Source organism: Colossoma macropomum, unplaced genomic scaffold (assembly GCF_904425465.1).
Source record: "Colossoma macropomum unplaced genomic scaffold, Colossoma_macropomum, whole genome shotgun sequence".
NCBI lineage: Eukaryota > Metazoa > Chordata > Actinopteri > Characiformes > Serrasalmidae > Colossoma > Colossoma macropomum.
In genome coordinates, this window is record NW_023494784.1 from 28,373,872 (window position 1) to 28,399,699 (window position 25,828).

At 39.0% G+C, this 25,828-nt stretch overlaps 1 protein-coding gene across 9 annotated transcripts in view; it reads right to left on the bottom strand.

Annotated features, from left to right (window-relative positions):
* The window catches only part of zmp:0000001200 (dedicator of cytokinesis protein 9), a 110,173-nt gene that overhangs the window by 24,179 nt on the left and 60,166 nt on the right, over positions 1 to 25,828 (bottom strand). For 5 of the 9 annotated variants that reach the window (XM_036567257.1, XM_036567213.1, XM_036567253.1 and 2 more), the window contains exons 3-29: positions 24,340 to 24,429; positions 23,481 to 23,563; positions 21,984 to 22,053; positions 19,096 to 19,191; positions 17,368 to 17,502; positions 12,690 to 12,864; positions 12,221 to 12,273; positions 11,846 to 11,920; positions 11,223 to 11,363; positions 10,896 to 11,099; positions 10,384 to 10,506; positions 9,494 to 9,576; positions 8,916 to 9,038; positions 8,579 to 8,658; positions 8,272 to 8,459; positions 7,630 to 7,695; positions 6,840 to 6,932; positions 6,610 to 6,733; positions 4,903 to 5,021; positions 4,621 to 4,710; positions 3,423 to 3,512; positions 2,309 to 2,424; positions 2,055 to 2,124; positions 1,726 to 1,848; positions 1,467 to 1,538; positions 817 to 963; positions 477 to 560 (exon numbers count right to left, since the gene is read on the bottom strand). In XM_036567257.1, coding sequence (XP_036423150.1) covers positions 477 to 560; positions 817 to 963; positions 1,467 to 1,538; positions 1,726 to 1,848; positions 2,055 to 2,124; positions 2,309 to 2,424; positions 3,423 to 3,512; positions 4,621 to 4,710; positions 4,903 to 5,021; positions 6,610 to 6,733; positions 6,840 to 6,932; positions 7,630 to 7,695; positions 8,272 to 8,459; positions 8,579 to 8,658; positions 8,916 to 9,038; positions 9,494 to 9,576; positions 10,384 to 10,506; positions 10,896 to 11,099; positions 11,223 to 11,363; positions 11,846 to 11,920; positions 12,221 to 12,273; positions 12,690 to 12,864; positions 17,368 to 17,502; positions 19,096 to 19,191; positions 21,984 to 22,053; positions 23,481 to 23,563; positions 24,340 to 24,429 — 2,913 coding nt within the window. The remainder of the gene's footprint in view (positions 1 to 476; positions 561 to 816; positions 964 to 1,466; positions 1,539 to 1,725; positions 1,849 to 2,054; positions 2,125 to 2,308; positions 2,425 to 3,422; positions 3,513 to 4,620; positions 4,711 to 4,902; positions 5,022 to 6,609; positions 6,734 to 6,839; positions 6,933 to 7,629; positions 7,696 to 8,271; positions 8,460 to 8,578; positions 8,659 to 8,915; positions 9,039 to 9,493; positions 9,577 to 10,383; positions 10,507 to 10,895; positions 11,100 to 11,222; positions 11,364 to 11,845; positions 11,921 to 12,220; positions 12,274 to 12,689; positions 12,865 to 17,367; positions 17,503 to 19,095; positions 19,192 to 21,983; positions 22,054 to 23,480; positions 23,564 to 24,339; positions 24,430 to 25,828) is intronic. The other 4 variants (XM_036567236.1, XM_036567245.1, XM_036567228.1 and 1 more) reach the window with 1 other exon arrangement.

A 25,828-nucleotide genomic window follows, 5' to 3' on the forward strand; every position in this document is an offset into this window, starting at 1 on the left:
CAATACAAAGGCGTGAGGAGAACAAAGCAATGTGTACAGCACACCTTAACTACAGACTAAACAAATGTAGACTCGTATCATTGCAAGATGACTCTGCTGAATTTCAACATTACAGAGGATTATGGTATTTATGACTGTGGTGTAGGCAAGCTTTAAAGGTTTCTGAATGTGAAAAAGAAGATAGAGATACAGTTGTTTGCAAAAGTTTGGGCACCCCTGGTAAAATGTCCTGTTGGTTTTTTTGCATGAAAATAAGTCAACATACTTCTGCACATTTTAATTCAAAGTTACTGTTTATTTGTTGAATTCAGCATAGTGGGGGGAAAAAAGTAAAACATAAAATGTGGTCTGTGCAAAAGTTATTTTTGCCCAGTATGTTAAACTAAAAATGAAATAAATTTGTTTACTAAAATTTGTCATATTTAAGTTTGCATTCAAACTTTTGCCTTCAATTCTATTCATGCAGGAAAAAGCACCTTTGCATCTCCAGGCATAAAGCAGTTGATGTAGTTGTTGATCTGCTTGAAGACAAATCCTCGATCCATGAAAGTAAAACAACGCTGAAGGCACAAAAGGAAGCTTTTGGTTATTGACATTCACTCCCTTTCACTTATTTCTCATGTAATTTATCTAATTCATCTGCCATAAAAACAGACCAACGAAGGTTCAAAGCCATAATAAAGCGAAAAACCCTTTAACTTCATCATACACAAAGTCTGAGGCAGACTTAGTAAATCTGCTAACTACTGAGTGCTGGATTCTAGATTGGTGAGAGATGTTACTCTGGTGCAGTGTATTGACACTGCCTCTACTCACCTTAATGAAGAAAGCCAGGCTGTGGTTGGCGTTGCGTGCTGCGTCCAGGTTGTCTTTGTATTTCTGCACAATGTGAGGCATCAGCATGTTCACCAGGGTCTCCACTGTGTGGTGAAACGAGGCTGAGAAACGCTGGTTCCTGGACAGCTATGGGATAGAGGGCCAAGTTCAAAAGCTTAGAGGTCAGAGCCCATCCTCAGACAGGTCTAAATCTGAATTTTGCTCATGAGAGGGTAATAAGCCTCACTGAATAAAGTGAAAGCACCAAAAGAGCGATACTGTTAACCCAGTTAGGCCCACCACCATGTGCCTCAAAAAACATCATATTTCATTGATTTAGTTCTCACTTCAAACATCAAACATATCTCGATTCAGAGATATTTTATTAGGATTTGACGAAAGGTTATTGTTTTGCACACCAAAAAAACATCCTTTACACTTCTGCCATATTTTTTGTTATTTCTTGACAAATAAAAAAAATGGAAGCACAGATGCAAACATGTCAATACAGAATGTAAACTGAATGAAATGAATTGTATAACAATGTAACTACGTAATTATACTGCACACCAAAAGGACAGTGATAACTATAGATCTAGGGTTAATTCTGTGATGAAAACACTCGCAAGCAAAGATGCAGTCAGACTTACCCTGACTTTACCGCTTTCTATCAGGTACTGGGCCATGGACTTCACTAAAGCCTCAAAGAAATACCAGGAGTACTAAACACAGTAACACAAAGAATCATGTCAGAAAACACATCATAAAAAGGAAAAAAATCTCACAAAAAGATGTCAGCAGGATATGTCTGGGAATTAAATACCTGTATACCATCATCAGAAACCAGCGCTGTGCGCTACAGTTGAAAATAAATCATTGCAGAGGACAGAGATAGCAGGTGCAGCTCACCTTCAGCAGTTTGTTGCTGGTGAGGAAGTCAGTGGACGGCTTGAGGATTGTGGTCATGGCTTTGGCCAGCTCCTCATGCACTGTTTTACCAGTAGCTGTGTTCGCATCTGTCTTAAACACATACTACACACAGACACAAACATGCATACACACAAATAACAATCATGAGTTCTTGATAACTTAAAAGAACCTGTGACCTTGAGTGAAGGATTGCCAGTGTGACTAAGACTTAGCTTGAGTCGTCCCCTGTCCCTAACATCCTGACACATAACTCGAATGTAGTCAAGCACTCAGTACATTACATCATTGGTGCTGCTTAAGGTGCTAACCTTGACATATGAGCGGAGGTGATGTTCCAAGCCCTCCTCATGGCATTGAGCTACAACATGGATCATCACCCTGAGAGAGGGGAGAAACTATGGTAAATGGTAAATAAAACTTAACAGGAAAAAACACTTTTCTTACAATGTTTTCACAAACATTTTTCTTCTCCTGAAGTTATTGCTTTGGAGGTTTTTATGACAGTGATGACATATATATTAATATAATTCTTCACGCTTTGTTTAAGTTGGTAGGAACTGACCTGGTGACATTGACTGCGACGTCTTCATGTGCTGCGCTGGTAAGCACACGGAATAGCTGGTTCAGGATTGTAGGGAGGAAGTTTATCATCACATGAGCCTCCATTGCATGCAGACTCTGGAGGGGGCATATACAAGGTCCTTTAGACTAATCATTAAGGTTAGTCAACCATCTTCTAATTTTAATAGTGGGTGGGACACTGCAGTAACAGTTCTCTGGTGGTTCTGGATCACTTGCTGCATATCTTTCATCTATTCAACTGTGAGCAATTTCAATAAGTCTCTGTTTAATTACATTCCTATGAGTTTTACTCCCTCATTGAACAACTGCATATAGTTGTATATGGGTGTAGTGTGTTATATTTCTGTACTACTGGCTTTATCACTTATCACTTTCAGTTAATTCAAAATGGGCTGTTGTTGCAGCTTAATTTTCTTATATGGACTGTGGAGTGACTGTTCCAATTTAAAACTTTTACAGTGTTTTATACTATATAGAACTGTAGGAATGTTAGGTTTTGGTTTGGTTTTCCAAGGGCCCTTTAATGTTTAAATTCTGTGTTTTGTCATGTATTGTGGATAGTGTTTTAAATGCCAGTACCAAGGACAAAATTCAATTTTATGTCCACTTAATAACAAATAAAGTGTTATTATTCTGATCTGGACACAAACAGACACCCAGTCAAGACCCTGCTGATTGACAGGCACTCTATCCCACATGATGGCTCAATACTATCCTGCCTATCACTTATCAACTAGTACATCTGAGCACCTCCATAATGTGGTGGAAAACTCCCACACCCAGCAGCTCCTGGGTGGAGGACTGACCTCGCTTACTATGAGAGAGGTCACTGTGCTGTTATCAGAGTGGGGTGGCCTGTTTACACACACACTCCACAGACCAGGCCTGTGTATGGAGTTCCCTACTCAGTGCCCTGAGTGTGTTAGGAAAGTGGTATTTGACTGCACAAACAAGCCTGACTCTGCAAACATCCTCAGGAAACACATGCATAGGCACCCAAATAAATGGGCTGGGTAAGGTGGAGAGCGAGAGAAAGACAGAGCATGAAAAAATGGTTTTACACTGGCACTTTCGCTGTTATTCTGCAGTCATACCTTCAGGTATTTGACCAGTTCTCCTCCTTTGGGCTGAGGTGTAGACACACTGCTCTCACAGTGGAGGAAGAAATTGTGCAAATGTTGATCCTGAAGACAAAGGAGAAAATAGATTTCAATTATTTGCAAATGCATTTGAAAATGATTATAAAGCCAAAGCCATCAAGAAATCTGTTCACACAAACAACCACATGCCCTGTTTACACTTGGCTCAAACATTTAAAAGATGGATGTAATCGTGTTTGTGATCAGAATGTTCAGATATTGCTGTTCTGATTATGAGGTAGTCAAACATGCATTGTGATCGGAGCTGTGGGTCCATGTGAATCCATCATGTGTGTGTTACAAGTTTTAATATTGTTCCTGCCTCTTTTTTTTAAAAAAAAAGGCATGTATATGTATATTCTGCTTGTAGGTTTTTGAACACAAAGCTATTCATTGCCTGGGAAGGACAAGAAGCATTTTGCCTACTGCACCTAACTTCAATTTTTATCTCGTATTTTCATTTTGACTGCATTTCAAAGCATGTGTGCATTGCTAAGCAAGTGTACATGTTGTAGAACAATTTCCAACGATTATATACATGGTAACTGTTGATGACATCCTGGTAACACTTCACTGTAGGGTACTGTTCAGAAGGCTACACGACACATGCATAAGCTCATCACGACAACTAACATAACCCTACATAAACGTTTATAAATGCTTATTCCAATAAGTGTCATTCACTATAAAAGGTAATTTTGATCAAAGTTGGCTAAAGCAGCTTTTATGATGATACTGTAGAATTAAAAAACAACAACAGGTGTGAATGGATGCTCAAGCAGAGCATTAGCAGCAGTTTCCGTATAATTTCTAGATTTTCTAGGACATGTGAGAACCCGGCCAACTTGCCACCCCTTATTTCTTGGTAACTTCACCTGGAATGCTCTGTACTGTGATCAAATGTTCAATAAAGCAAACACAGAACAGACTAGGCCATGACTACTCTGCACCAGTGCCGCACCAGCCTGATGTAAAAATAAACATTGCACATAAAAATGAGATCCAATCAATATGTGGTCAATCTGTATATTTTAAAAGGGCAAGTGTAAATAATCAGATAAATGTTACAGGATGTCAAATTCAAATGTAAACACGGACAAAAGTACAGAAAACAGTGCCTGGGTCAGGAGAATGTTAGAGCAGTGTTAAACACCTGCGTGTAGACGGTGGAGACCAAGTGAGTAGAGACTTTAAACAGAGGCTTTCCTCCATCAACAAACTTCACTTCAGGACCTGCGTGCTGCTACACACACACACACGCGCACACACACACACACACACACACACACACACACACACACACACACACAGAATAAAAAGAAGCACAGTCACAGCCAAGCACAACTTTATATTTGATGGCAGCTTTACATTAGGATTTCTAACCGATCACAGATCCAACAGAATGAGATGAGTGTATCTTGCAGTATGGGCGCACCTTGCTGTTGCCATCATGGCAGCTGAGGTACCCTGCAGGCAGGTTTGCAGCTACAGGAATGTGCTGCTCATTCATGATCACTCTGCCATCCTTCAGCAAGGGCAGCCATGCATAGCCCACTACACACACACACACACACACACACACACACACACACACACACACACACACACACACACACACACACACACACAGAGAGAGAGAGAGAGACAGAGAGAGAGATAGAGAGAGAGAGAGAGAGAGAGAGAGAGAGAGAGAGAGAGAGAGAGAGAGAGAGAGAAAGAAAGTGTTGACAAAATCAGGACTGTAAGAGGTGATGCAAGTGCATGCAACTCCTCCAGTTATGCAAAAAAAACTGTCTGGCAAAACTCTCTTCCCTCTTTCCACCCTCTTTGGAGTAATATGATATACCCACATATACCCTGTCATATAATCATTATGCAATATACCCTGAGATTATACATTATCATCACGTAGTGCTTATATAATCTATATCACTGTTGGTGGAAGAAAACCTTGCATCTCCAAAGTCATTTTGGGCCATTTCTTTTGGTCCATTTTTCATGAAATGTACACACAATGTAAAGGGCAACAGGCATTTTCAAATTATGTATAAAACTGAAAAGCGACAAAAATGGAGATACAAGGTTTTCTTCCGACTGCAGAGATATGGTATATAATCTCTCTCTATATGTCTATTATATATTTTAATTCCTGCCACAATTGAGAGTTGCTTTGGACGTAATGGGGTTCTTCAAGTCAGACTAACGTGTTACAGTTTTGGAGGCAGAACAAGGACAAATGGGCAGTCTAAAGACAATATAAGGTGAGATATCAACCACTGAACAAGGACTACACAGACAAACACAATTCAATATACAAACATCAGAAAAATACATAAATAAATAAATAAACAAACAATACTTGAATATTATGAGAATTATTATATTTACAGTGGCTTCAAAAGGTATTTGGACACTTTAACATAAAAGCAAATGATGGCACACCAAACTGATGGTCAGTATGGAGAAATCCTGGAGAAGACAGACAGACAGACAGACAGACTGCTGTACTATACTATAAAGCAGTGGTTCTCAAATCAGTCCTCAGGGGCCCCAGGCAGTCCAGATTTTAGCTCCATCTACCTTCCAACACATAGGGACAAAGCTAAAATGTGGACTGACTGGGAGCCCCTGAGGACTGGTTTGAGAATAACTGCTGTAAAGCACAGAGGTGGAAGCATCAAAGTCTGTGGCTGTATTTTTATAATTGTGTTGGTGAGCTTCTGTTCACTGATGAGATCATGAACTCAGAAAATTACAAAAGCATTTTGGATGCAAATCAGTAGAAGTCTGCAAAGAAATTGTTCAAGCGACAATACATAAAATATCGTACATTACTAATATTATGAGTGATTACTGACAAAACTGTATGTTTCCCAAATTGGTTTTGAGAAATGGATGTGCCTTCTCCACTCTACCTGATTAAATATAATAAAATAATCTGACCCAAAAATACACAAAGAGATTAATTCAAATAAAAGCTCTTTATTCACTATTTACTCTAACTTTAGCCTGCACCTGCTGATCCTAATCCTGAACCTGTCTGGCACAAGAGTAAGACAAAGACTGTACTAGCACAGACTGTCTTGTTCCTGTGTCATCTCTCCTGTGCATCCTGAATGTGTGTGTATGTATCCTGGCATACCCTGTGTCTCCACCTGCTCCCGCTTTTTGGTGCTAGCTTTGCTGTTGCTGTCACAGCTGATGTGGTAGAATGTGAACAAGAGATGATGCTTCTCATTCAGTTGAGTTGGCAGCTCAATCTTAAACTAAGAAAAAAAAACCTGTGTTAAAAAAGCTGTGTTAGCATATATTTTTTGAACTACCACATTAACTGAACTTCAGCTCTTCTGGTGACAAGTCTGGATGTCTTACCTCATCATAAAACTCAGGGTTTTGCTGATGATGTAATACTGCAGCAAAGGCATTCTTAGTGAAGAGATGCCCACCTGGACGACCATATATACACTACAGGACAGAGAAAGAGGTCAGAGAGCATTTCCCAAGTGTTAAATAAAACTAGACCTGTCATGATTCTAAAAATTTAGCTGAGAACTATGTGTCATATGAATGATTATGATTAAAAATTGAATTGTCTTTTACTGTTCACTGTATGCATTTATTAAAGCACAAGATTGAAGTGTTCAAATTGAACAGCTGAATAGCCATCTTGCTTCCTAGCTGATGCCTAGTAGCTTCCAACTGTCAAGGAAATGGCTCAAGCTCAAATAAACAACATCACTCACTGACGCTCTCTAAAGATGTTACAGCACCAGTCAGTAATGAGACCTTTTGTTGTTTTTATAAGATCTATGTTTTATTGTTTCTTCTATTTACATGTTTTTTTGAACCCAACCAATTAAAATACACCCAGTTCCCTTTCTGTTGTCTATTCTGTTTTATATGACTGTGAAAGCTAACAACCATGGAAATTAATTGTGGTCAGCTTAGATAATTGCTATCGGCTCAAATAATTGTGATCAGGCGATTATGTAATAAGCATAATAGGCCTAAATAAAACTGCACCTTGAAAAAACACTTCTATACGTTTGTGCATGTATATAAAGGCATATAAACAAATTTATATACAGAGAGTGAGTTTATATGCACTGTAAAGTATTACAGTGTGCACTGGTCAATGACATTTGTAGCAGCTTACAAATACCTTGAGAGGGAGAGCATCTTCCTCATCAGAGTCTCTGAACTCCACACACACAGCAATGTTTCTGGCCTGCAGAAACATACAATTAACAATTACAATTCACAGTTACCTTTCAACACAAACTTCAGCTGTGGCTATTTGATCACGTTAAAATTAGACATAGCAAAGATGTGACACTCATTATCAGTATAGGATTGATACCAGGAGATAAAATATTAAGATGAAAAAAGAACAAATTTAGTCTGAAATAAAGCAGAATTGCTTGGAGTGCAACATAAAGTGAAGTAAAGTAGGTCACAGCAACAGACACCAACTTTTACATAAGGAAAATGAGTACCTAGGCACATATTGTGTATTAATTTATTTATTTTTAATATAACGATGATGTTGCTGGTTCTGTAATTCTTGCTGTGGACAGAGATGTCTGAGCTTGGTATTCATAACTGTATATCTTAAGTGAAGTGCTTCAGTTAAAATAGCTTATTTTAAAGCTTATTACCTTATTTTATTTTAAAACAGGTTTTAAAGGTTTCAGCATTAGTATTTTAAAAGAAGAACTGGTATCATGACATCTCTCAATAAAACATACATGAACATTGTGCACAACCATCATTACACTAACAGAAATAGATCTAGTGCTGATACCTTAGCGAAGGTCTTCTGGCTGTCGTATTTGAGGTGCCGTGGGTAGACGTATAGATGGTTATTATATGTGGTGAAGGGCTGAGAGCATTTAGCTAAACATGGCACAAACTCCTCAACCTCAAAAAAAAGTCCGTTCCAATCACTGCTCTCAAACTGACGCACTGGCAGATATGAAGACGTTATGCAGTCTACATAGAGAGAAAGGTACAGAGAAAGGAAAAATGAATTCAAACAGTTTGCAGAAAATAATTAGAATGGAAAGTAAATCTCATTAGCAGAGGAAGTGTGTTAGCGGAGTCTGACTCACTGGGGAGATCCGGGGCCACACTGTCAATAGTAACATCTAGATTTCCCAGAATCACTGGAAGCTTTGCCATCTTTTCTTGCCTAGGGTAAGAGGAAAGGAGGGAAAGGCAGATAATAAGCGTGAGAAAATTCCCAAATCTTACATAGTGCAGCTTTTAGATAATAAAAATTAATAAAATTGACCACTTCACAAGGCATCTCAAGCCTGGTTGAGAAATGCTGATAATTCCATAGAGAACAAGGGAATATGAGTGTTTAACGGTATCATCTAGAAATGCTTTTTTGATTCTTTTTTTTGTTACAGACAATAAGGAGAGAAAAGTGGAAGTGACACTGACTTTCTGAAATCTGCCAGCAGTTTGAACATGTCCTCATTGGAGAGTTTGTTACTGTCCTGCCTGTATATTGCAGAGAAACGAGCAGACTTATCCAACGTCCCAGATGCATCCTTAAACAGAGGCCTGAAAGAGGGACAGAGAAGGAAACAGAAGAGGAGGGTGAAGAGGGTAAGATGAACAAAGGTTTCCTGTTGGGGAATTATGTCATTCTTCCATTAGGGCAGTGTAGATAACACACTCACAAACCCCTTTCCTGTGAAGGTATATCTGAAATGTCCCACTGGAAAGAGAACACACTCGGTGGTATGCTGAAAGTGCTATTATCCATAGCAAACCAGTTCAAAGACAGTGTTTACTACTTCTCAAACCATTCACAATTCTCTGTCTTAGTGCTGACTTTGACTTCAGCAGAAGCAGTTCATTGGAAAACAGAGCACTGTTTCAGGTTGCTTGACTATAAAACTTTCTTTGCCATGGAAAAGCAGTCAAAGCCTTTTCCATTTGGCTGAACAGAACATAAGCAGTCTGAAACATGAGTGTTCATGAATTGTGGACAATACAACAGACATATTTCTTACCTGGCTGCCCATGCAAATGGCATCCTGTACTGGCCAAGTCTGCTACATGCTAATTTAGCATTCTTCAGCACCTTCTGAGCAGTCTGAGGAGATGAGAAAAGAGAGAGCAGAAGAGAAGAGAGCAGAGCATTCTAGCTTTACAACTGACTCATTGCTCACGGTTGCCAGGATTTCCACATAGACCACTCTAATGGTAGTCCCTTATGCTTTTCACATATTCTGTCTCCTAAATCATATCACTGTACAACACACATACATAGCTCCATCTACTCTGGACAGAGCACTGTAGGTTCAGTCTAGTCTTAAAGGATCATTTTCTTAGATTATCCTGTGGTAAGAGGTAAATATAAGCCCATCTTTAGCTCAGAGTCCAGTCATGGCTGCCCTGATTTCAAATCATAAATATTAAACATGATTAAAATATATGACTCCACATCCTGTAGTGGGGGGAGAATGCTGACCATCTCACATGAAATGCAATGTTGATGTTGTTAGATTTGTTTTAAAATTCAAATAAAACCTTTTTGCATTCTTATAAATATCATAAAAAACAAAACAAACAAAAAAACAAGCATAGGGGCTTTGATGACTAAAGGATGAAATCATTGTCATAATGTGTGGGGTTTCTCACATTTTCAATGGCGGTTAAGATTTTATAAATTTTGCAGTGTGGGTCAGCCATAAGATAGCTAGCTATTTTCAAAGTTAAAATTACAGAGAGTGAAAAAACAAACATATACTGCTGCTTTTGTTTTCTGATTCAGAGGAACAATTCAGACAAAAGTATATAAGAATTATAGACAATTAATGGTAAATGATGCAAAAAAACAAACAGTTTAAACACTTGTTTTAGACCTAATCCCACCCCTCCATACACACACACACAATACCTTGGTGGAGTCAGAGTTCTTCATGTATGGTTCAGCACAATGAGTTATTCCTCCCTGCAGAATCTTTTCAATCCGAGCCACCAGGAAGATATCAGGGTGTGGACACATCACAGAGAACACTCCCTACACACACAGATGGGATACCATGCTTAGTGAAAACTAATAAGGGTCCTATTACAGCTATAATTATGGAAGATCAAAGAGTCCGTCCCTTCTCTGAGTTTTCTGAAACACTGAAGAGGCCACGTTTTTCTCCTATTATTCACATATTCCGTTCACAATGCAAAAAAAACCCTCAATGACACGAAGAAGCACATTTAAATGCTCTAATTGTTTACACTGAAAACCCAATCAATGTGCAAAACTTGTAGCAAAACGTAGCTCTACCAAATATTAATTTGCAGGGAATGAATACTTATGAAACCTTATGGGTTTTGATTTTTGTTAAATATCTGCAGTCAAATAACTTATTTTGGCTTTGAGGAAGCAGGAGGGTGTGTGATTGCCTCTACCTGTTGTGGATATTGTAGAGCACTCTCTGGCAGACCGTTGGTGGTGCGCTGTGCTGCATCTGAGGCTCCATTAATGATCTGAGCTCCTGAGCCTGGCACCATTGCTCTTACTGACGGGTGATTCAGATCTACATGAAAATCTGAGGAAATCTTCCGACTGTTCTGAATATCGAACAGAGACAGAGTGACAAAAAAGGGTTCCACCTGCCGAACACACAGAGAAAACAGAGACCGTCTCAAATAATGATACACAGTTAGCTCAGAGCTCTGTTCATTACCAAAGCTGTCAAAGTGTGTCCATATAAATTAAACAGTAATTGCGCATACATTAGTAGTTGGTCCCTCCTCATTCTCTGCCACACAGCTCTGCAGGTTGAAGGACAGGTCGTTGCATTTTACAAGAATCCGTTTCCCAAACTTCTCTTCAAAAGGTTTGACTTCAGGTTCAATGCCAGAGAAGTCCAACTTCTGTATTCAGACACAGACACGGGTATCTTTACGGTGCACTGCCCATGAAAAGTTTGAAGACACTTTGCCTTCTTTGATATTTTACAAGTAATATCTGACAAAGGTCTTGTTAATATAAACCATTTATTTACTAATGCTTTGGGTGTATTCTGCAACATTAGCTGTCTAATCAGAGGTAGCATTCGAAGGAAAACTAAGACAGTTGACTGACCGTATTTATTTATTTTTTATCAACGCACTGTTTATTTTTTCTGAGTGAAATATAGCTAAAATATAGCTAAAAAAGATATTTCAGCCAAAGGAAGTTTGAAACATGTATCTAATAAGTCAAAGTATTATCTCTGACCTCACCATAGTCCTTTTAAACAGACTTAAAACAGTACAGATGTAAAGCAGAGTATCAGTGTATCTGCCTAAAGGACATACTGTTAGTAGTGTCTAATATTAACCACTAGGAACACTGTCATGTTTTAGCCCTATACCTGTGTGTCTGGGTCCAGTGTGAAGAGTTTTAGGCGCGTCTCATTCCTTATTTTGGACTCAATGTCTCGGGCACTCTGTAAAGAAGCACATTCAGTCGAGCAGGACAAATTAGTGTGACAGTAACATATAATACTACAAAGATATTACGATGAGGGTGTTGGGAAAAACCCTGTCAACTTCTCACAAAAAACAGCTGACTTCTTTAACATTCACAAACATTTCATTATGCTCCAAATGTAATGAAAATGTCTGTAGTGCAAACACTCCGAAACTCTGTCTAAATCACGCCTGTACATTGCTGGTCGGATTCTTTGTGTAAAAGTTCAGACTATTCTCAAGGGTTCTGTGCTGGCTATTTTGCAAACAGGACCTACCTGAAAGCTGTCCATACTTCCAGAAGAGTTATCAGCTTTCCCCAGTTCATCATCTACAGAGCCAGAGAAATGAACAGCTCTAATTAACATGGCACACATCCAGACCACAAGATGAAAAAACATGGCTAACGATGCATAAACTCCATCAAAGAGAACATTACACCAGCAACCGCTTAACTAGAGCAAACAAACCAAGCAGACCACTGAGCTGAGATACAGCAAAACACAGCGGAGGCCCTGAGGCCTGCAATAGCTAAGTGTCCCAGAGAACAGGCAGATGAGTATGTTCAGTGGTTAACAGGGGAGTTGGATATGAGTGTATGTTTGTATTAGCTGGCTGATGTAGAAACACTTGCTCTGTTTCCTTAAGAGGAGTACTGTCATGTCAAGAGTGGTAGTTATCTGGGTGGTCTAATAATGAAAATACACACACACACACACACACACACACACACACACACACACACACCATCATGTAGGTCTCCATTCCTCTTCTCCTGCATGGCAAGCTCAAAACTGCTGTGCAGGATTTTGTTGAGTGTGTTGATCCAGTCCTCCATCTCAGTCTCAGAATCTGCAGCCAGCAGATATGAGCTCTTATCCTGCATCTTCAGCTCAAATGCAAACCGACGCACCTTATTATTCTACACAGAGAAAGAAAAAGAGCAAGAGAGAGAGAGCAAGACACAAGTTACTTTTATTTACTTTTAACTTTACTTTTAAGCTACTTTTACTGAAGTGATAAAGCATCTAATCACCTTAAAAATCAGATGAACTTTAGAGGTTCATCAAATCAATAAAGGGCCATATACTACATTTTTCTTGTGTTTTGTGTTCCGTGTTCCCTCACAGTCTACTTTTGTGTGGTTTTATGTACCAAAAACAGTCATTATTTATTTTCACATTACCATTTTCCAACCACTCTTTAACCCTTAGATATAAACAGAATGTTATTGTTAGAGATATGTGTAAACAAGCTCTGTTCTGATTGGCTGCCCTGTATTGTGCTTCATTTGGGCCAAAACACTTCTTGTAACTTCAGTGTGAACTGGCAAGATCTAAACTGCTACAAGATTTTATGTTTAAAATCATTTATCTTGGCAATAAGTATGTCTGCACTTTTCATACCTTTCCCAAGTAACCAAACTGGCAATAAGCATGGCTGATGTTCACCTTCCACCTTAAATGTTACAACTTGTACAGGTGCCAGAATGTAACTGGAGCACCATTTAAAGTGGAATGGTGCTGCAGTTATATTCTGGCACCTGTATAAATTGTAACATTTAAGGTGAAAGGTGAACTCGCAAGACAAGCTGGCAAATAGGAAACCAACTTTGGCTTCTACATCTTCAACAAGATCCTGAAAAACTTTAATTCAAAGTTGTTAGTTTGTTCTGCACGTTTCACTCTGGTAGTTCCAACTTTATTAGCATCACAACTACAACCTATAAGCAGTTAGCCATGCTGTGTGATTTTATCCACTTTTTGACAGTTGAAGCCAGATCATCTTAAATTTAAAGTTAAATAGTGAGCTAACAACCTCAATTTATTTGTTGTTGTTGTCAGTATCGAAAGCAAGTAGCTAGTACAGGTACTGTTAAGATACTGGTAAGCTCCAATTAATTAGCATAGCTAACTAAATAGTATGAAGACCTAGCTTATTTACACAGATGCTTATTTTTTTTCCTGTCTGTGTCTATTTTGACATGGGAAAACAGCTTGTTTCATTCTACGGCCAAATCATAGGGTTGTAAATGGGTGTGTGAAAACGCATCTGGGCATTTTCCACCCAAAGTCACATAACTTTTGTTTTTTTTTTTTTTTACATACCTTCTACATACCTTTTTTTTGGAAAGTATTTATGAATAAATACATTCTATGGCACCTTTAATACTAGTGTTTGACAGGGAAAACAAATGCTTACTACCCAGAAAAACTTTTTAATTCAATTTTTTCAGGTGACTAAAACTTTTACTCTACTGTATGATAAATGTATTGCTGAAGATACATTTTAAAACCATAACTCTGTTTATATAATACATCACACTCTTTTATTTAAAAAAAAAAATTTAACTCAATTTTTCAGGATATAGGCCTTTTGACAAACTGTGACTAGTCAAAGTTTTTTATTTTGATATTGGGTGTGAAGTCTGGATTGGCGGATTGTCAGAAGCCTTTTCCAAAATGGACAAAGAGAAAGGTGTGTGGGGAGCATTTCATTCTGAACTGAATTTATCTAGTAGAATAATAGAACACTCGACTGAGTGTTAAGCTTCAGAATCCAACACTAATACATGCAGACACACACACACAAAGGGGTCATAATCACAGTTTCTCATTTAGTATAACTGACTAAATAGAAATAGACATGAAATTTAAGTCCATGTCTACTTATTTCATACACACACACACACTTGGAAACTGATTATAGTACTGCATGTTCAAGCTTTAGACCAAAAAACTGATTTAAAGTGTCAGTGTGTGACTTGCTGTGTAAAAGAAGGAGACAGATCAGTACAGAGGAAAACAGGTGAAAGTATTTCCACATGGAGGACAAAAAGAGCCATGCCATGCCAAGAGTGCAGCCGAGGAGTCTTAAAGGGATGTGGCTAAACACTGTTAAAGGGATAAAATGAGCATGCTTGAGAAGAAGACCGTTAGAAAGGCAGAGAGAACCAAAGACGAGACCACTTTATGGCATCCTTAAAGGCCCATATCATGGAAAACCACTTTCTCCTTACTTTTTTTAATTAAAGAGTTTGATACAGTATGTAAACATTGTTAAAGTTTCAAAACATATTGTCCACACCTTAATCCATACAGTCAACATAGGGAAAGTAAGCTGCAAAAACAGCCTGTTTTTAATTAATTGCTTTTGTGACTTAAAGACACAGTAACAAAACCAGCCTGTTTATTTCTATAGGATAAAGAGAAGTTGGAAAATGGCCATGTGAAGTGAATTATGGTTTTGGTGCATAAACCCAGAGAAACTTCATAAGACGACCCAGGGGAAAAGATAAAATGCAAGAAAAATATATGATATGGGTTCTTCAAAGAACAGCAGGACTCTACTAGCTCATCTGCACACAACTATCAATACAACACACCTCATGTAAGTGACAGTTTGGCAAAAATACATTTTATGCAGCTTTCCTCTTACCACCTACGTTGATCAGCCAAAACATGTTTGGTAGTTTTGCACTGGAGCTACAAGGCTAAGGCAGATACTATTATAATGTAATAATAGATGTTATAGTAGTAATAAATCTACACATTATAATGTAGTAATAGAAGCTTATATTATAGCACCACCGCTTAAACCGTTACAAAAAAGCTATTAATTGTCATGTCTTTATTTGTGCTGGATGGTTCAGTAAACAGTCTTATTTGGTTAAGGTACACAATATTCAGATTCATCCCTCCACACGGACACTGCTATTTACACCGCTGTTGAAGATCTGCCACTTGGCAACAGGAAGAGCTTAAGTCTCATTTACATCTTGTGTCCCCTCTATGAAGTGACTATGAAACCCTGTGGATGATGAGAAATGTCCATGTCTAGATTCACCTTCCTCTCAGAAAGGCATTGTTCACACATCACCAAGCTGCCGTCCTTCACTGATCTGTCAGGAGCTATATCAGCATGTTTATTATTCTGGAAAGCATTCCAGAATGCTTTCTGCAAGGGAGTTAATTCGTGTGGCATCTGACCTCCCCATCCCTGCCTTGACTACAACAGTTAGCTAATCAATCTCAGAGTTATTGCTGGGGAGTGCTTCAAAAAACACAGAACAAAAGGAGAACATATTTTGGACAGCTTCATTAGTAGCCAAAGTCAGGGAGGCTGGACAGTGCTTTGTATGTATGGAGCTCCAGGGAGCAGGCTAATTATTTTCTCCATCTGTTGTTATAATGTCATCTGGTTGATGCTTTATCCTCTGGGTTAAGGGTCTTGCTTAAGGCAGGCAATTGGCATAAACAACTTCCATCAAGCCTCTTGGTTTAAAGCCAACTTGTCTGCCCACTGGCTAAACAATCCCCCTAATTATATAGATGGAGCTTATGATGGAACAGCACATGTGTCTGAGTAGCTGTGCATTAGATCTTATCTGACTTCCAGAAAGACTGCAGATGGTTTTTAGACATTACTCCAGAGTCTGCAATTCTGCTGTCCCATAGTCCAGTACTTTGGGCTTTTCACATCTCTAGCTGATGCCTGCCACTGGGATTGGTGACATTATGCTCATGTGTGGCTACTCCAGAGTGTCCTGCTCTATTGGCAGTTCTTTTTTCATTCTTGTCAGAGAAAGGGCCACTGAGAATTAAAACAATGAAAAAATGGAATGTAAGAACAAGAGCAAGAGCAAGTGAGTGTCTGATAAGCTGACAACTGAAAAAACAGATGTGGTCCAATGTGGTAAGATCATTAGACCAGGATTACAGAAAATTTTCCACGTGACTGGTGTGTCATATAAAGCAATCATTCATTTAACACCAGAATGGTGCTGACTTGATATTTTTTCTGTATTTGCAACTTAGAGCTTAAATACAATACTGTATAGAGTGATCTCACTCTATATACCTTCTACAGTCGTGTGTAAAAGTTTAGGTGCCCTACGTCTAATTACATTTTGTTGATTTTCTCAGGAAAAATAAGAACACATCCTCTACAGAGAACACACCTTTGCACAATTATAATGCATAATTACTGTTCAGTTGCTGCACTTAACATATTAGGAAAAAAATTAAACATAAAAAGTGGCCTCTAGATAAGTTTTGGGACATTTTCCATTCTATGTTATATTTACATGTTTTTTCAATTTAATAGAAATTGTGTGCCAACATTTGTAGATACCATATTTAAGAGGTTAATTTATTGTTACTTAGAAAATAAAACATGTAATTTGACTGGGGGTCTCCAAACTTTTGTATATGACTGTATATTTATGCAGATCTCTCTTAACAGACTTTAGTAGACTAAGGGACAGCTGTACAAAAAGACACACACTTCTCATCTCTCTAAGGAAAGAAGCTAAGCTGACAGTGTCTAGAAGCTCAGATTGTCACTTATCACCACTGCTGTATTTGATATGTTTGTGCATAGACTGAACTACTGGTTTGGAGAATAATCCTTGTTCATGTAGTACCTGAACCACACCCATGCAGGAATCCAAGAAGATGGTCCCTTTGGGTTCCTTGGAAATCTTCTCGTCCTTGTAGAAGTTGAGGTTATAGGAGCCATCTCCTAACTGTGTCAAGTGGAAATATCTCCTTTTGAAAGACTGAAACAGAAAAGGAAGAAGAAACACTTTAATTTAAAAGTTTTTATTAAGAGATAAAGAGATAGTAAGTCCTTTAAAGAGCATTAAAGGAGACCAAGTAAACAAACCTGCACTTCCTTACCAGTTCACATGTGTGTTACATGTCACTGTATATTCCATTCGAGAAATCATGAAACATGAAATCTCAGCTGTTTTGGTGTATCTTCCTTTCAAAATATGCATGTGATTCAACAGGCTGTTGAGATTTTCTTCTCGTTTCTACGTCACAGCAAATTAGAGCCATGCCCCCCTCCAAAATAACCACACCCACCAACCCTGCCTTCACTGCCGCCTCTGCCATTTACAGTGGGATTTCACAGCGAACACCATTTTGGATGTAAATGTGTGGTTGCTGGATGACAGGTTTACAGTGAGTCATGTTTTCAAGCCCTAGACTGCATAGGCAAGTAAACACCTTGGTTTCTGTTTTTCAGTTTAACTGGTAACATGGCATGTTCTCAGAATTAAAGTTTGCATCCCTTTTGCAATTGAAGACGTCACTTCTTGGCTAAGCTCTTTTTCGGAGCACTGAGCTCTCTGACTTTAAGCAGACTACTGATACATCACTGATGTAGGAGAAATCTAAGATAAGCACACGTTGCCTAGAAATCTCTGACATTTATATTGGTCGGTTAAAGCTTAATTCCTGTGTTTGCAAAGTTAACAAGATAATATTATCAGTAAACAACCAGTGTGGGCTTGAATGTACACTTACAGTGCGAAACAGGGCTTTGAACGTGAATGGAAACCCTGACCATTCTGAAACCGTGAGCAGCATTCTGGTCCGTGGTTGGCCCTTGTGTTCTCTGACTCCACTTTGAACGTATGTAACCACCATACAGCATCAGGCAATGTATAAAAAGTCGACACACAGCAGCACTCTGCGACTGACTCTGAGCACAGTTCAGTTTCTCAGTGCCCCACTCAGCCTTTAGTCATTACTGCATTAAATTAAGGCCATAGAGACCACAGAAAGCCACAGCAGATCAAATTGAAATCTGAGCTCAGATCAGCTTGAAATTTACACAGATAGACAGTCAGTCTTTTAGACAAACAAGCCCATTTTTTCACTTTGTATATTTTAGCTTGAAAACAGCAAGTTTGTAAAGAGGTGGTAAAGTGATCGCAAACTGTATTGAAATGATGTTGAAATCTTTATGTCATTCAATTTAAACGAGTGTAAAAATAAACATGAATGTGTCTTCTACAGCAGTGCTCTGCTACGTGATGCTATAGTCTCACAATGCTGTGATCCATAGCAAGCATTTTACTATACATATCAGCGCAAAAGAAGACCCCACCCCTGAACATGTTCTGGTTGGCCAATGAGAGTCTTTTCATTTGAAAATATATTCAACGCCCAGAAAACGACCACGTATTCACAGATGAGAAATTCTAGATTAAAACACACTACATAAAAGCTGAATTAAAGTGCACCTACTAATCACAGATGTCTTTCAAAGAGCACAAGGATGTATATTAAACAGAGAAAAAAAGAGTAAAATAGGTGTGGATAGCTGAGCTGCTTCATTGTAACTGTTGATTGTGTCTCACCCTCATAGTGACACTGATGGCACTGTTCATGTTGCCTTTGTGAAGCCAGCCTTGCTTGCTGATCCCTCCCTTCTGTGAGCCTAAGGAGGCTGTGTCCTAAACACACACACACACACACACAGAAAGAGAAGAATGATTTTTGTGATGTGGCTCCAGTTCTCCTCTGTTTGATCCTGCAGCTAAAGTAAACGTTAAAAGAACAGGGAGTCATTGAGAAAGGAATCCAGATCCCAAACTCCTGTCCAGAAAAAATGGAGACAAGCAGAAACTCAGATAAACCTAAACAAACCACTGTGCTGGATAAGTGAAGGCACATCTGAGAGAGTCGTCTTACACACAGCAGGATTATACCTACAGCTTTTACAGCCAAAAACACACACGGTATAAAACAGAACACCTATCAGGATCTTTATCAGTCCAGATCACTGGACTGTGCTAAGTGCAGGCTTGAATATTTGTTAATAACAATAATGTTGGAAAGCTCATGAGTATTTTAACAATACTGTGAGGAGTAACTGTAATTGTTGAGTAAATGCATTCCAAAGACTGCAGTTTTAAAATGTTTGTCTTCTATTACAGTATTAGGAAATGTTTCTATAGCCACTGCTGCCAAAGCCTCAATCTTATCTACCACCACTCTAAGCATAAGAAATATTAAGCATGATGAGACATAGAAGACGCATCCCCAAATATGCACTTACAGGCCACCCATAAAGTCCTGTCAAGGAAAGATAAGAAGACGTTTGTGAAATTCTGGAAAATATACAGACTGCCTTTTGATTGTGGAGCTGCAGGAGATTTAGTTTAACTAGAAAAAAACTCTCTGATTCAAAACCATATCCAAAACACTCTTTCTGCATGTATTGGTATGCCACAATAGGGGGCTAAAAATGAGCTTGTGTTCCAGACATTTTCAGACAGTTTTGAAATGGTGCTGTGTTAATATAAAAGCACAATATGCAATTTATTCCACAAGTGTCTGAAAGGGCTCTGGCCGAAAGCTCTGATATTTAAAGCATATTGTCCACTCAATCTAAGGCAAAATCTGGAAAACCTACAGATCTCCTTCCACTCATCACATGCACTCATAAACACACACTCAAACTCACAGACCACCTTGCAAAAGTATCGGCCAAATTATGACTACACTCTCTCTGAACCCTAAGCCTCACAGGAGCTGTATCCAAGCAACACCATCCTAAACAGTCAGTATAGCTGTATTTTTAAGAGTTCATCTTCTGAGGTCATCTGGTGCTATAAGCATGAACAGAAGGAAATCCAAATCGTAATCAAAGACATATTTAGTGCAAGCTGGATCTATAAGACGTCCACGTCAGATAGTTTGGCCATGAGCGAATTAGCCTGCACTAATTCACGTCAGGAAGGCATGCAATCCACTGGTGCACATACGGAAAGGAGCTGTTAGTTAAATAGTGGAGCTCGATGCAAAAAACGATTGGCTGTGGAATTCAGACTGGAGTATTGGCTTTGGCTGAAAGGTCAAGTTTTTTTAAATAAAGGAGTCTGAAGTAATGTAAATATTGTTAAAGTTTGAAAATGTACCATTTACTCCTGTTACTGCTTTAGCTCTGATTGCTTTTTGAATGAGGCACAATACTAGACAGCCAATCAGAACAGAGTCAGTCTTAAAGGCACAGTAACAAAAACAGCCTGTGTAATGTTAAGGGATAAATAGAAGTTTGAAAAATGGTCATGTCAACAAAGTATGACCATGTTTGGTACATAAAAACACACAAATGTTTTGTTAAATAGACCTCAATGGAAAAATCAAATACAAGAAAAATATAGGATTACAGGCACTTTAACATTGCATTGGCCTTCAGTTGGCTGTGAAGTGAAACCTGGAAAACACTTTGCAACAGGCTGAGAGGCTGTGACAAAAGAAAAAAAAGACTCTGGAGTCACATGTTGGACTCTAAAGGTAGTAATTACTGGGTGTGAGGTTAGCCTGTGACCCTTTATATAAATGGCAGCATATTCCTATTTTATAACTGTGTGACTCTTCATACTCACAACAAGCCAATCTACAAATCAGACAAATTACTTGAGCAGAACTAAATCAGAGCCAATGATTAAGAGCAGCTGGATGAAGCCTGGCCTTGGCTGTATTTCTCCACAACTCTGCAGGAAGCCCAATTAAGTCACTTAGAGTAAGTGCCATAACTAAGCCCCCTACAGCAAGTAAGTATAGCTCATACCTTATATTAAAATGTGTCTTTTTCATATAAAAACCACTGATATGATTTAAACCCACTGCCTGATATAAAACAGCCAAGAAGGCCAGTCCAAAAGGGCCAAATCAGTCATTAACTGGAGTTGATTAGCGAAACAGGATACGATGTGTGTGCTGGGTTCCGAGAGGAGGAGAGTTCCTGGAAGGTGCGGGTAGCAGGAGCCGCCATGGCTGGCCATTAGATACCTCTCCCTGACTCAGGGCAGGCTAAAGCTTCTGGACTATTCATGTAGATATGACCTAGTGGTCAAACTGCGTGTGGGGGGGGACGTTTATCTAGTGTATCTGTGGAGGAGGGGAGGGTTGATGGAGGTCCAGTTTCTGCTGGACAGCATAGCGGTAGCCCTCTGCAGATGTGTCTTAGGTTTCACTATCAGTGAAGGCAAATAAAAGTGACCAGTATGAGATCTCACAGTTAGAAAATCTGAATCTTAGCCTGGCTACATCCTAGTCTTTCTTTCCAAGCTTTCATTTTCTGGAACATAAAAGGACACAATAGCCAAAGACATCTGGAGTTGACACTGAAGATATACTTTACCAGTAATGTAAATCACAGAACACTAGGCTAGGCTGCTGTCAGGTACACTTACCTCATCAGAACATTAAGCTACAGTGTACAGTCTGATCCACTCACCTCATCTTTATCCACGTCCTCGTCCACTTCAAACACATGAACTGCCAGCTTATCAGGTCTGGACACTTTACTGTTTAAATCCCAAACACAGATAAACAAAGAGCACAATGCATATTACTGCACTGGCATGAGGAAAAACCCTACATATCTGATGAAGCATGAGGCATAATCAGACTTAAGTTCTAAAATTCATCTACCAGAACAAACAGCGTGGCTCATTGCACTGTCATTGAATTTAGAAAGCCGATTCGCTTCTCACAGTCTCACTTTTTAATCTCAGACATTTATGGGTATTACCAACTACATTACTGTGCAAAAGTGAGACACAACTCTTTATTTATTTGATTTCCAGTCAAAATAGCCAGCAAGTTATTTATCAGGAGATGTTTCTGAGGAGATCAGATGTAAAATAATCTACTTACATAAGATAGGAGAAAGTCAAAGAAAAATGAGGGGAAAAAGGAACTTTGAAAATTGGAGATCCAAAAAAGATACAGAGAAAATGGGACTACTAACAACCATACAAACCTGGCAGACCACCAAAACGGTCACCATCAGATAAACAGTATCAAAGCTTTCATCTTTGGGATATAGAAGAAAATCTAGCTTCACTCTTGCTTCAGATCTGAAAAATCCACAGGTGTTTCTGTCCATCTTTCCAGAAAACAATTCAATGCTGTAAGTCTGAAAGAATTGCAGCTGTCAAGAAGCTGTTAATAAGAAAAGAAAAAACAGACAAAACAGAAAAAAAAATCCAAATCAAACAAAGAAGTCGCTGGTATACTCAGAAAAATCGATTGCCCATCCCAGAGTCCAGACTTCAGCATCACTAAATATGTTTGGGACTACTTGGATTGAGAGAAACAAAAAAAATGCGATCAACTTCCAAGCAGGCGTGGAAAAATATTCCTGCAGATTTCTTCGAAAAACTAAAAAACAAGTCTCCCAAAAAGAATGCAAGCTGTAATAAGGATAATAAATACTGGCTTCTGTGTAACATCTAAAAATATGATTTTTTTCTGACACCAAAAAAGAATAACTTGTATTTAATGGCCATTCAGACTGAAAATTAAATAAACAAAAGTGCGATCTTTGACTTTTGCACAGCACTGCACGCGTGTATTTTCACGGGTATTTCTTGCAATTTCATAATGATTTAAAAGGCTGAAGAGTTCCTGTGTTCTTGTGCGCCACTTCAGGAACAGATGTACTCATGGATTATTCCACTGGATCCATTGTTACTGTGAGGCTGTACAAAATGCACATTTCCTGCTCATAGTGTCACGCCACCAACTTTCCAAGAGCTGACGTATTTTGATAATTACACACGCACACACATACGATTAAAGCTGTTGTGCTGCTAACCTAAATCCATGGCTATACATAGTCATTCTTTAACTTGTTGTAACTTGTCTGAGGTATAGGTTGCTAAAGACATGTCTCAAGTAGAAGCTATGGAGACTAGTCCAACAGAAACATGAAACCATTGAGTCTTACTTGGGGAGCTGACGAAAGTCACCAGAATAATCTTCGTACTTGTAGTTGACAACATGCCAGTCTGATTTGTAGGTCTTGATACACTAGGACAAGAAGAATAATACATGATTGTTAGAGCCATTCTGTCCTGGGGTAACAGAAGAGTGAACTCCAAACTACTATTTTGAGCCACAACTTCTAAAGTTGTCCTAGATGAGAGAGGAAAAAACTCTAAAAGGGATTCGTTCATGCAGGGAATCCTTTGCTCTTGGTCCAATCTGATCGCTAGGGTAGAGAGTGAAAGATGAAAGAACAGGGCTTTTCATATCAGGATGTTCCACTGTTTGGTCTCAATCTCATATTAGGCTTTTCAAGGATTAAAACTCAGCTAGAGCAGAGAGATTTTCAGGTGATATCCTTTAAGCAGTGAGTACTGACATATCTGCTGCAGATTAGCATACTAATATGGTTAGGTCACCTCATTTTGAGTTCTGCTAAAACTCCTGTCAAGTGGGTGTGTTCTGTATGGAATGAACTCTTTTCCCTTTCTATAATACCATGTTTTATAACAGCAACATGACTATGTACACGTGTGAGTGTTTTAATTTTACCTTTGGCCAAAGTTCAGTGTTTAAACAATGGAATAAATCCATGGACACAATTGGTGAGAGCATGCTCACATAATTCAATGTATCTTTTTCACCATTCCAGTTTTTGTGTTCATGTGCCTACCTGAAACCAGCTGACCATTTTCTAGAATATGGATCTTAGCAAGCCTGGTGACCTGTCAAACAGAAACCTAACCATTTCTATGCTACTCCGTGTAGAACAGCTGTTGAATGGTGCAATAATAGTAGAGTCTTCTCAGTCATTCTCTCACCTCCTGCACAAACAGGCTGTGTGCCTCTCTCTGCGCGTTCTCCGGGAGCGAGGGGTACACAGTGCGGATCATCCGGCGCAGAGTGCACGTCTGCGAAAGAGAAAGAGGGAAAAAAGTGTTTATTACATGCTGCCAGAATAGCACGGGGGGCCTGTCTCCCTAGAGAAGCCTCACAAAGAAACAACTTTCAGAGATTTAACGCTTACTGGAAAAAGGAAAACAAAACAAAGAAAAACCCCCCACACACCCTCAATCACATACTTTATCAATGACTTAACAAAGAACTTTTCAAAAGCAATATTCTTACATTTCTCCATGGTATATCAATGGATAACTTATGGGAGGAGATATATTTGATGTCTCTATCCTTCACCCAGTTCCATCACAGTATTTTGTTTCAGCACAATAGATAATTTGGCATGAAAGGTATAACAGCATAGTAGATATGTTGCTATGAAAGGGTAACCTCAGGTTAATGAAAACATTACAGTTTACAGATTTCCCAAACAGCATTTTAAATAATCTTCCTGATGACCACTCCCAGGTCTGCCTGTGGCCAAAAGTTCAAGCGGAGGGGTAAGAGGCGCTCTGCATTGTTCAGTCTCAGCAGGAGTGGACCCAGCCTATATCATAATCGAACAATGGAGACATAGCCATCTCTCTCTCTCTGTCTCTCTCTCATACCCACCCACACACACACACAAAGAGCGACAGGTCAGCAGTGCCACTCACCACTGCCCACCAGCAGCGTCTCAAATACAATCTGTATCTTGATTTTAAGTGGCCAACATTCACTATATTCTGCCACATTTAAGAGGAACTTTACGAAATCTTCTAAATTTCTGATAATTCAATGATTAAGATTAACACTTAACAACTCTTTCAGAGTGGTGTGATATGAAACACAGTGTTTTTGAGAAACTCACCAAGGCAAAACCGTTTACAGTGGTAAGGACTGGAACCAGACATCCAAAGCTTTTAATGACATGGTATTGTGCAATGCAGACATGGTTGGTATAGTGTAATGGGTAACACCTCAATGCTGTAGATTGGGGTTCAATAACCTATCTGGGCAAGCACCCCAGGTTAAACCAATAGGGGTCCTTGGGCAAGACTCCTTACGGGGAATAGCACTGAGCTGTGGAGCAGTGAAACTGTTCTCTGGAATAATGGAGCTACAACACACATGTCTGGGATGTAAAGCATTCAAGTGGAAGCTGTTTCTGTAGCAAAAGGGGTGGGCTTCCAGTTAAGTTTCAATCATTATCTGTGATTTTCAGAAGAAACATTTTATAATGTCGTTTGCACTTTGGATCCCTTCCTCAAGCGGCTAAATCTGATGATTTAAAGCACATTGAAAGAGTATTCAAAGAGAGCTCAGTCAAAACTTGGTGAAGGACATGTCCTCTGAGGATGTCGGTGAATTATCTGATATTGTCATCATATCTTCATCAGTACAATGCTGATTTTGTCTTTGGGACCTAAACAT